Source organism: Stomoxys calcitrans, chromosome 2, assembly GCF_963082655.1.
Source record: "Stomoxys calcitrans chromosome 2, idStoCalc2.1, whole genome shotgun sequence".
Taxonomy (NCBI): Eukaryota; Metazoa; Arthropoda; class Insecta; order Diptera; family Muscidae; genus Stomoxys; species Stomoxys calcitrans.
The window spans coordinates 101,609,380-101,621,542 of NC_081553.1; the positions used below are offsets into that span (position 1 = coordinate 101,609,380).

Consider the following 12,163-nt stretch of genomic DNA (forward strand, 5'->3'; position numbering starts at 1 on the left):
TATAGTCCGATATGGCCCATCTTCGAACTTAACCTGCTATGGACAAAAACACAATCTGTGCCAAGTTTCAGCTCAATATCTGCATTTTTAAAGACTGTAGCGTGATTTCAACTGACAAACGGGCAGACGGACGGACATGGCTAGATGGTCTTAGATTTTTACGCTGATCAAGAATATATATACTTTATAGGGTCGAAAATTGATATTTCGATGTGTTGAACCACCCCATCCTTCGGGGTGGGTATAAAAATGTGTTTCCGGCTCGCTAAATTGAAAGTGTTTTTGATGTCAATACAGTGCTGGCGCCTGTACTAGATATCCGGCCCATAAACTACAGATAAGTAAGAGGCAGTCACTGCGGCCATGGTAAGTCCCATAGCCGCAGTGACTGCAAGATGAGATATTGGATAAAGAATGAGAGCAAGTCATGCCAACGAGGTTATACCTCGAGGCGACAGTACACAGCAAAAAACTTGCCGAATATTCACCAACTTTGTAAGGGAAGTTCAAGCCACACAGCGCTACTGGTGCACTTTATTCACTGATGAAATTATAAGGCAATGTCCCACTTGAATGCGGTTCCACTATGTGTGCAATTCAGCGCATGGCGAAGCACAGAATGGAGAATTGGAAATCATTAACACTTTAGTGTTCATTTAAAATCGTTACATGTTCCGTCATTCGTTAAAGATCATGCAATAACACAAAAACAATGCTTCCACACAGTAGTGCAACTATGTATGTGGTTAAGGAAGCACCCGCTTACGATAAAGAACCGAAAATGCGCTAGTTTCAGCACTAAAACACTTGGGATCGAGAGAGACATGCTGCTGTCACGGCCTCACGGTCTTGGTTTGATGGAACTCTGGTATTGCCATCTGGAAGTTCCTGCTACACGCTAGGTCAAAGCTAGAGAACAGAATGGCCCTGGGGTCTTCATTGAGGACCTAAAACGGGCCTGCAAGCGGAGAAATATCCCACATATTCCGGGCGATCACGGAATTCGTGAGAATACGAGGACTTCGTGTGTGAACATCTTTACGCACATTGAACTGGTCATCAGGGCTTAACAACCAGGGCGGGACGGTATTGGATTGCTAGAAAGATCCGAATGACTTCTCTGAGAATGGCACGATCTGCATCGTTTGAGTGCTGGGCCATAACGGACTAAGTGGAAACAAAGAGCAAATGAATTGACCGTAGCAGCCAATGAAATCGCATCAGGTAAATGCGTGAATGTGAATCCTTTCGGGGCTACACAGTACGATTTAAGGGCAACGAAAGCGCATGTAGCACTGTGGAACAATGCAATGGTCGATAGGAAGTCGAAAACACTGTAGGGGATCCAGATCGTGAGAATACGAGGCTATTACTGAAATGCAGCAAGAAGAAGGCCAGAATGGTTTTCGTCATCTTTAAGGGTCACATGGAACTACGGGTGCAGGTTAAAAAAAATTTTTAGAATGTTTATCACTTTTTTTTTTTAAGGCATAACAGAATGCTACGTACAAATTTTTAGCCAAATTGGCAAAAATTGATACTTCCATGGGCTCTAATCAGGAGTTCGGTTTATATGGGAGCTTTATCAGGCTATAGACCGATTTGGACTGTACTTAGTACAGTTGTTAAACACCACCACATAACAGTTCATGCAAAATTTCAGCCAAATCGGACAAAAATTGCGGCTTCCAGGGGGTCCAGACGTAAAATCGGGAGATAGGTTAATATGGGAGCTTTATCAGATTATAGACCGATTTGGACTGTACCTGGCACAGTTGTTGAAAGCCATAACGGAACACTACGTGCATAATTTTAGCCAAATCGTACAAATATTGCGGTTTTTAAGGGCTCAGAAAGTCAAATCGAGAGTTCGGTTTATATGGGAGCTATATCAAATCTGAATCGATATGGCCCATTTTCAATCACAATCAATAAAAAGTCTCTGTGCAAAATTTCAAGTAGATATATTTTGATCGTTCGACCGCCGTCATAATTTTCACTGACGGCTAGATCGACTCAAATTGTCAAGATAATCATGAATATATACACATTCTAGGGTCTCAGATCACTATTTCAAGATGCTACAAATATAATGACAAGACAAGTAGACTCTTTTGCTTGACCACTAGCTCCTTTTTCAATATATGCTGTATATGACTAGATAAGTATACCCCCATCCTATGGTAGTGGGTATAAAAACTATTGAGGATTTTGTGAGAATTCCTGTTATAGATCTTAGAGGTAATTTTTGTATTTAGAGCGCACAACAAGCCGATTACTGACGTAGTTGTAAGTCCATAGTGGCTTGGACCAGACTAGAATCCGCACCTTCTTTTCAACCTAACCTAAATTAAACTAACACATCTCTCGATTTGACTGCTTAAGCACTTGAAGGCCAAACACCTTATCCAATTTCTTTGAAAATTGTTCATGTGTGGCTCTGTTATGACTTCCAACGTCCTTGCCAAACATGGTTAAAATATCAAACGATATTCTATATAAGGAATAAAATGGTTCATATAGACTTTCATCATCCAATAATGACCTAAAAGGCTTCACAACCTTGGCATAGTTGTGCTCATTTAGTTTGAGTCTATAAAAAAAAAAATTTCTAAGAACTTGGCAAACCTGACCCTTGAACGACTGTTTTTAAACCCAAAAGGTTGGATATAAAATGGTATTTAAGGGTGAAATTTATTATCCGATTTCAGTGAAATTTGGGACAACGAATTGTGCTAGGCCCGTTGACACCCCGGTTCAATATGGTGCTGATCGGTTAAGATTTGAATATAGCTGCCATATAAACCGGCCTGTCGATTTAAGGTTTAAGGTCCATTATAGGTGAAGTTATTAACCGATTTGAGTGTATTTTAGCAAAATGAGTTATGTTAGGCCACTCGAAATTCGTACCGAATACGATCTAGATTAGGCTATATTTGGAAAAAGCTGCCATTGAACCGATCTCCCAATTTAAATTATTGGTATTGGTAAAGGCAGCGGTAATTGTCCTATTTCGCTGAAATTTGGCACAGTGAGTTGCGTTAGGCTCTTCGATACCCGTATTCAATTTGGCCCACATCGGTCCATATTTGGATAAAGCTGCAATATAGACCCATCTCCCAATTTAGGATGTTGAACCCATTAAAGCTGCATTTATTGCCCGATTTCGCTGAAATTTGGCAGTGAGTTATGTAAGGCTTTTAGATATCCGAGTCTTTTATGTTTCAGATCGTTCTATATTTGGATTTAGCTGCCATACACACATACCGATCTTCCGAATTAAGTCCCTGGGCCTATAAATGGTGCTTTTATTAAACGACTTCGGCGAAAATTTGTTACAATGGGTTGTATGAGACGCTTTCATATCCTTCCCGAATACGGTGGAAAGCGGCCATATAGACCAATATTTTGTTTTACCGTCTTGAACAGTGTAAAGACCACTCGACGCCAGTGCCGAGTTTGGTCAAATGGGACCATATTTCGATATAGCTGCTATGGGTCTATAAAAAATGAATTTTTCACAGAAAGGTGTTTAATATATATGGTGGGCATCTAAACATCGGCCGGGCCGAACTTGAAGCCTTTTTACCAGATAAGATTCAATTTTTACTCATTTTCTACTAACTTCGCATTTTGTTTCTTTCTTTTCTTTTACAGATATTGCCGGCGGCTATTTGTGTTTTGTTGTGTCGATATCTTGCATTGGTGTAGTAACCGCTGTTATCGGTGATATTGCATCATATTTCGGTTGTACACTGGGCATCAAGGATGCCGTCACTGCCATTTGTTTTGTTGCTTTGGGTACCAGTATACCAGGTAAGTCCTTAAACTTATTAGATATTCAAACCTCATTTCTGTAAAGGACTGCCACCCTTACCTAACCTACATATCGGAAACCTAAGAGAAACGTTATGTGGCATTTTTACTCTGAGTACAGAGTATCTAACACGAAGTGTTATAAATTCATTTATTTAAGTCATAAAATTTTTTTATTAATTTAAATGACAGAGATGTGTGGAAGTATTCTAAGTTTCAGAATCCATTCAATATTGCTTGATATGACCACTTTTTGCCTTGACTATTGCTCTGAGTCGGTCGGGTAAAGAATGTAATCTGCTTGTATTTTTGACGATGCTTGTTGGTCGTCCATGGTCTACGACCGAAATGTTTGCATGCCCATGGCTTCATAGTAGCTTCCACAATGATTTCCTTTAAGGAACAGGATCTAACTTCTCACATACCACTGGGTGCTGTCCTATTCAAGTTTAAGCTCAATGATAAGGGACATCCTTTTTGTAGCCGAATCCAAACGGCATGCCGCAGTGCGACATCTCTTTGTTCAGAAGTTTTTGCATGGCTGCCATACCAAATGGCACAGTACCTCCCAAATGTTGCCAGCAGCAGGAGATAACCAGAGGCCTCCAGATAAATATAGATAAACAGATATAGCCCCCATAAAAAACGATCACCCGATTCATCATCCGATTTGACTGAAATTTGGAGCAAAGACTTAAGTTATGACTTCCAAAATCTATGCCAACCAAGTATGATCCGAATCGGTCTATAAACAGATATAGCCCCCAACCAAACCGATCCCCGGATATGAATTCTTGAACCCCTAGAAACAAAGACTTGGGTTATGTCTTTCAACATCCATGCCAAGTATGATCCGAATCGGTTTATAAACATATATAGCCCCCATATAAACCGATCCTCGGATTTGACTTCTCGAGCTCTTGGAAACCTCAATTTTCATTCGGTTTGGCTAAATTTGGAGCGAAGACTTTTGTTGTGACTTTCAACATCCATGTCAAGTATGATCCGAATCGGTCAATATAGTGGTATAAGTTCTCCTTAGTACCGATATCCCGTAATGACCTCTTGACCCAAAAAAAATCAAATACGAACTCATTTAATAAGGGTGCTTTTTTAGCGAAACCCATGGCGATGGGTACCCAAGATTCGGCCCGGCGGAACTTAGCACGCTTTTACTTGATGGGTATATCCCCCACATAGACCGATCTCCCGATTGAGGATCTTTCACCCAAAAATACAGTTTTTATACCCTCCACCATAGGATAGGTGTATGCTAGTTTCGTCATTCCGCGTGAAATACCTCAAAATATTCCTCATAAGTATAGATATTCTTGATAGTCATGACATCGATCTTGCGCTGTCCGCCCGTCTGTTTGTCGAAAGCACGCTAATTTTCGAAGGAGTAAAGCTTGCCGCTTGAAATTTTGCACAAATACTTCATTTTAATTAAGGTCGGTTGGGACTGTAAATGGGTCATATGGGTTCACGTTTTGATAAAGATGTCATATAAATGGATTTCAGATCTTCATATCTTGAGCTACTAGAGGGCGCAATTCAAATCCGATTTGGCTGAAATTTGTCATGAGGTGTTTTGCTGTGACTTTCAATAACTGTGCTAAGTATGATTGAAATCGGTCCATAACCTGATATAGCTGCCATATAAACCGATCTGGGATCTTGACTTCTTGAGCCACTAGAGGGCGCCATTCTAATCCGATTTGGGTGAAATTTGGCATGAGGTGTTTTGTTGTGACTCCGACATCTGTGCAAAGTATGGTTCAAATCGACCCATAACCTCATATAGCTGCCGTATAAAATGATCTCGAATCTTGACTTCTTAAGCCTCTAGGGGGGCACAATTATTATCCCATTTGGCTTGAAATTTTGCATATAATGTTCTGTTTTGTCTCGCAACAACTATGTCAAGTACGGTCTAAATCGGTTCATAACCTGATATAACACCCATATAATCCGATCTCCCGATTATACTTCTTAAGCCTCTAGAGGACGCAATTCTTATCCGATTTGGCTGAAATATTGTACAACGACTTCTCCCATAATCTTCAACATTCGTGTCAAATATGGTCTTAATCGGTCTATAGCCTGATACAGCTCCCTTATAAACTGATCTCCCGATTTTACTTCTTGACCTGCTAAAGGGCACAATTTTTATCCGAATTGACTGAATGACACCAGATCAGACCATTTTTCGATGTAACTGCTATAGGTTTTAATTAGGTTAGGTTAGTTTAGGTTGAAAAGAGAGTGCAGATATTAATCCGCCCCATGCCACTATGGACATATACCTAAGCCAGTAATCGGCTTGTTGTGCGCTCTAAAAACTATAAAGTAGCCTCTAAAAAGAAAATTTTAAGTTAGGAATTCCGTGCTACTTACAAAATCCTTAATTGTTTTCAATGCCACTCCCCTAAGTTGGTTCAAGTCTGATATTGTATCTCCACCTAAGTACCGGTATCTGTTGGACGCGAAAGCCGGGCAATGACAAAGGAAATGCTCCAACCTCTCATCATCTTCCCCGCATGCCCTACACATGCTATCACTTGCCGCACCGATTTTTCATAAGTGAGCTCGTAGTCCTATGTGTCCCCTTATGATACCAATAGCTATACTTACCTCTTCTTGCTTCCTTTCAGTAATAGCCTCGTCTTCTCACGATCTGGATCCCCCCATAGAATTTTCTCCGTTCTACGGACTGTTTCGCTGTTCCACAATGTTGCATGCGCATTCGTCGCCCACTCCCTTAACTCGGACTGCGTCGACCCGAAAGGCTTCGGGTTAACCAAGTTTATTAACGGCAGTCCTCTGGCATTCACCGCCAAATTGTCTGCCCTTTCATTTCCCCTTACTCCGTTATGGCCCGGCAGCCAACCGATGCGCATTTTGTCATCCTCAGAGAAGTCGTTAATCTCCTTCTTACACTGCAAGACTGTTCGTGACCTTACCGTCCTGGTTGTTATTGCCCTTATGGCAATTTTACTGTTGGTAAAGATGTTCAGACTCGACGACCTCGCGTTAGCACCACACCACTTCCCACATTCCATGATATCCCGGATCTCTGCCTGCAGGACCGTATTATGGTCAGGCTGTCTAAAACAGATGTCAGTCCCTGAGTTTTCAATGTAAACCCCTAGACCCTCTCTGTCCTCTAGCTTTGATCCATCCGTGTAACATGATCTTCCAGATGGCAATACTAGGGTTCCGTCAATCCAAGACTGTGCCGATGGCAGCAGTGACTCGCACTCGACTTCAAGGTTCATCTCAGGTATCCAACTAGAAACCTCTCCACTTCCTTCCAGGTTTTCTATCGTCGCCTCGATTATACCGCGATGGTATGAGCTGCTCCCATCGCCTTAAGTCTCATAGCCGTAGTGGCTGCCTCACACTTAATGTGTATGTCAATGGGTCGGATATCTAGAATATTACTCAAGTTATTTCTGAGCTTGGTTCGATTGGTCTTATTATAGAACCTCCTGGTATCCTGTCTAAGCTTCCTCGAATCTCAGTTCCACCAAAAAGATCGCGATCTCTTTACCGTTAGGTTGGAAAGCAGTTTTCCTCATAACCCTACCAGCAAGTTAGTTTCTATGCTACCCTCCCAGCGTTTTTTTGAACATTTTGAGGTCCCTCTAGTAAAGCTCGACATTTTGCTTAATTACTTCATGTTGATTAAGGTCAGTTGAGAATGGGAATCGTTTCAAATCCAGATATAGCTGCCATAAAAACCAGTCTACTGGTTTTCTTTCTTCTTTCTTCCTATTAATAGAAATCATTCAGATTTCAAAGCCCAGAGTAAAGGGTACATTCGATTCGAGCCAACACATCTTAACGCTTTTTTTATCATCCACATATGAAAACATTTACAAATTCAACCCCTAAAACTAAAGTCGAAATAGCAGAATAACTTTTATCGTTTTGCTACACTTTACGTTACGTTACGTGAGACTAATTGCTTTATTTTCTCTCCTTACCTCGCAGATACTTTTGCCAGTAAAGTCGCTGCCATCCAAGACAAATATGCCGACGCCAGTGTGGGCAATGTAACCGGTAGTAATGCTGTCAATGTCTTCCTTGGTATTGGTGTGGCGTGGTCCCTGGCCGCCATTGTGCACGAGGCCAAAGGTACCGTTTATGCAGTGGAACCGGGAACGTAAGTCCAAACTAAAATCATTATAAATAAAATAAAAAAATAAATGTTTTTCTCTTCTTTTTTGCATTTTGGTTACATTGCAGTATTGCCTTTTCCGTAACGCTGTTCTGTTCAGAAGCTTTGATTGCCATTTTGATATTGATGTTGAGACGTAGTAAAAGTGTGGGCGGCGAATTGGGCGGTCCCAAGAGAATCAAATACGTTAGCAGTAGTATTTTGTTCAGTTTATGGGTGATCTATTTGCTGGTCAGCACCCTGGAGGCGTATGGTATTATCAAAGGATTCTAAATATCCAAAACAAAACAAAAAAATAGGCCAAACGCAGCTGAGAGCATACGGACACTGTTATATTTACAACGTCACAGACATATACACTCACATACAATACCACAACTACAACAACTACCAGATTTCCTCCATTTACAACTCACCAACACAGGAGAAGAAAGAGAAAAAGAAGAAGCATTTCTCTGTTGCTTCTTCTTTATTTTGTAACACATCAAGAGAAGATTAAGATTAAGGAGATATACAACAACATCAACAACAACCATAAAATGGATATGTCAAGAAGCAAAGAGATGGCCAACCAAACAGAAAACAAAATCCAAACCATAAAAGGACAACTAGAACAGCATTATTACTATTTGTAAACAAAACTTTTTTATATTTACAACTGCATACATACATACACATATGTATACATAGTACATACATTTCACTACTACAATACTACTACTACTACTACTACTACTACTACAACTACATTAACTATAACCACAGCAACTAGAACTACAATTACAACTACTATAGTATACCCCCATTTAGAGAGAAGTTTCTAAAAGCAAAAGTTAGATCAAGAAGAGAACTCTTACCCTTGAATCAAAACAACAACCCCATATAAATGAAAGACGCCAACAAAATTTAAAACTTCATTAAAACCAAAGGCAATTCAAAGTAACTTTAAATCTAAAACTCTACACTTAATGTTAGATCGACGTAAACAAACAAAAGAAACAAAAAAAAATAATCAAAACCAAAAAATTTACTTTAACAAACTAGAAACCAGCTCCATGCTAATACATATAATGAAAAAGAAGGACCCAAACAATTTGTTAAGTGTTGGCTAAATAGCATAGCTTCTTTTTTATGGGAAATTTTTAACTTATAACCATACCAAAATCTAAGGAAATGCATAAATGGATCTTTGTACAGGACTATGTCTATGCCCCAACTCTAGCCATCTATCTACCTATCGATCACAAACTCTTATTGAAACAGTCCAGTCAACGTTTGTAAAACTAGCCGAAAAATATGCAAAAGCGAAACACTAATGCAACTAAGTACTTTAAATGATAGCTTAGGAAATTCATAAGAAAAATATTTAATTTACTTGTATTTATCCATAAGAAAAGCAATTTCCTGCCCCTTTCCTAAACCTAAGGCCATAAAAGTAATTCACGAAATATTATGTAAAGGAAAAACTTTTAGATGGAAAGTTAGTCAAACGTAACGTTATAAAAACTTTCCCAAAAAAGTCCCCCTCAAATCTTTAAAAAAAAATTCTCTACCAAAACCATGTTTTCTATACGTTACGTTGGACTAACTGCTCTATTTTTAAAAGAATAACTTCATGATCTTAACAGTACAAAAAAAGTGGTGTGTTGTATTGCATGTGTGTGAAGTCCCTCTAGCTTAAAGCAGTGATATGTCTGTTATTATATATCTATGCTATGCTATTTCAATTGTTTCATATAATAAACAAGAAGACTTTAATGTTACGTTTGACTAATTACATGTTTAAAGTGTTGTCCTAATATTAAACAAGAAAAAAAACCTACTTATGTTAGCTTACATAATATTGTTTGTGCCTACTGCCATTGATAAGTTAAACACATGAAATGGATTAGTCAAACGTAGGATAACAAAACGTTGTATAAGTTATTTGCAAAATATATGCTGCGTCACATTTAAATTTAATAGCACAGCTTTAAATTACAAATGTTAATGATATGCTGCCGAGACAGATTTATTTTTTCAGAATTCCTGTACGTTACGTTTAACTAACTATCAACAAAAATTTATACTAGAAAAATTTTTACGCTTTCCTGAATGTTTGTCATGGTAATTGTAGATCAAAATTCCTGTATGTTACGTTCAAGAAGAAAATTTATACTAAGACAATTTGGCAATTTCATGGGGAGTTGGCGATTCTCGTCAAGCATATGTAGGTGAGCAAGCTCGTTGCGATCCAAAGAACCGATCACCGTGTGAACAGGTTGGCCATTGGTTATTCAAAGGCGCCAATGACTCGCCTTGTCATATCGTCCAGCGTAGGCACTAAGTATTTGTGCAACAGCCGGTGCCACCCGGCCTCACACTGAGACTCTCCGCTCGATATCGCTGATTGTTTGCGACTGCCCTTGCAGCCACTCCGTATGGAGCATTCCACCACCCGCAACCTGTGAAAGCGCCCAGTAGCTCGCAACTAAGCTTTTCGTAACAGCAATGAACACCACACAGATCGGACGCCAATGCTCCAGCCTGCGTCGTACTCATAGTCAACCCGTGCCAGACAATGCTGTCTAAGAAGTGTTAAGGCTTGATTTATTCAAACGTAACTCATTTTTCTGTATTCAAATCGAGTGAATTTGCAAGTTTACGCCAAAGTATCTACTAATTAGAATGTTGTGATTACTAATTACACTAAGCATAGTGATATTAAAGAGCAGATTACACTGATCAATCTGTGCGTGTTAAGGGTCTCTAGGGCCCAATTAGTCGAAAGCATCATTACTGAAAGTTACTAAAATGTCAAACTGTTAGGTCAGGATACGCTCATTTCTTAATTATTTAATGGAGGATGAAATGTGGCGATTAAAAATGTTACAAATAAGGGTTGGTACTCTGATCGGCTTTTCACGTGAACAAAGGTCAAACCACATACCAAGAAAAATTTAAATGAAAAATGTGTGAAAAATTAAAATGCTATTTTAGGCTAATGACCTAAAAGTAGCAATTATTGGCTACTATATATTGAGTACACTTTTTATTCCTCCATTGGCTTCATTTACTAATTGAGTCTGAGAAATCACACCGTGTAAAGGGTCCTTAATATCTGTATAATTTGTGCTCTGAGAAACTGTGTACCCAAGATATTTACCTTTGAAGCCAGGACCAGTTGCTCAACAAGAAAATATTGAGTGCACTTTTTATTTTGCCATTGGCTCTTCATTTACTAAATGATATAAAAATCGTTATTTGGTTAGTCTAAGATCACATAGTGTAAAGGGTCCTTAAGATCTATATAAAGTGCGTTCGCGTACTCAAAAATTTGTGCACATTTGCACAAATTTTTACTGGAAGTCATTCGCGTACTTTATTTGCCAGCAGAGGAGAGCGGGAGAGCGCGTGAGAGCGAGCACAATTTTGAGTGTTTGTTAATTGAGAACTTGCAAATTTCTACTGGAGGTTTTTTTCCTATCAGAAATTTACAGCATCAAACAGCTGTTTTATGACATTCAGCTGTTTAATGCAAATAAAAAGCAAATGAGAGTAAATACTGTTCTCACTCTCCTGCAAATTTTTACTGGAAAAGTAGGCGAATAGACCTATTGTATCTACTGAGGAACTGTGTATCTGAGGAACTGTGTACCCAAGATGTATTCATTTCCAGGTAGGAGAAGTTGCCCAACAACAAAATATTGAGTACACTTTTTATTCTGCTATTGGCTTTTCATTTAGCAATTGATATTAAAATCGTTCTTTGGTTAGTCTGAGAAATCACACTATGTAAAGGGTCCCTAAGATCTGTATAGTAGAAATCAAGATATATTCATTTACAGGTAGTGCCAGTTGCTCAATAACAATATATTGAATACACTATCTGTCAAATTGAGTGATTAGTAAAACTCTGATTTTGAGTATGTTACTAGTTCGCGCCATTTTTCGTTGTTTGTGTATGTATGGTTCTTAACTATAATACACACACACACACACAATCAAAGCTAATTGACAGATAGTGTACCTCGGGAGAAAAAAAGGTACTCAGCTGTTTACGGTATACTACCTGATAATAATGTCATGGATTATACTCAACTGTTTGCTGTACACTACCTGCGATTAATCTTAACGTGTATAGGGTCCTTGACATCTATAGGAAGGAAAATAGTTTAAAGGCTG

General features: G+C 39.0%; 1 protein-coding gene across 10 annotated transcripts in view; it reads left to right on the top strand.

The window, feature by feature from the left end:
- LOC106082975 (sodium/calcium exchanger 1) overlaps positions 1–11,062 on the top strand; it is a 577,326-nt gene extending 566,264 nt beyond the window's left edge. For all 10 annotated transcript variants that reach the window (XM_059363418.1, XM_059363420.1, XM_059363416.1 and 7 more), the window contains 3 exons: positions 3,658–3,816; positions 7,813–7,984; positions 8,068–11,062. In XM_059363418.1, coding sequence (XP_059219401.1) covers positions 3,658–3,816; positions 7,813–7,984; positions 8,068–8,272 — 536 coding nt within the window. In that variant the 3' untranslated portion in view covers positions 8,273–11,062. The remainder of the gene's footprint in view (positions 1–3,657; positions 3,817–7,812; positions 7,985–8,067) is intronic.
- Positions 11,063–12,163: the final 1,101 nt, after the last annotated feature.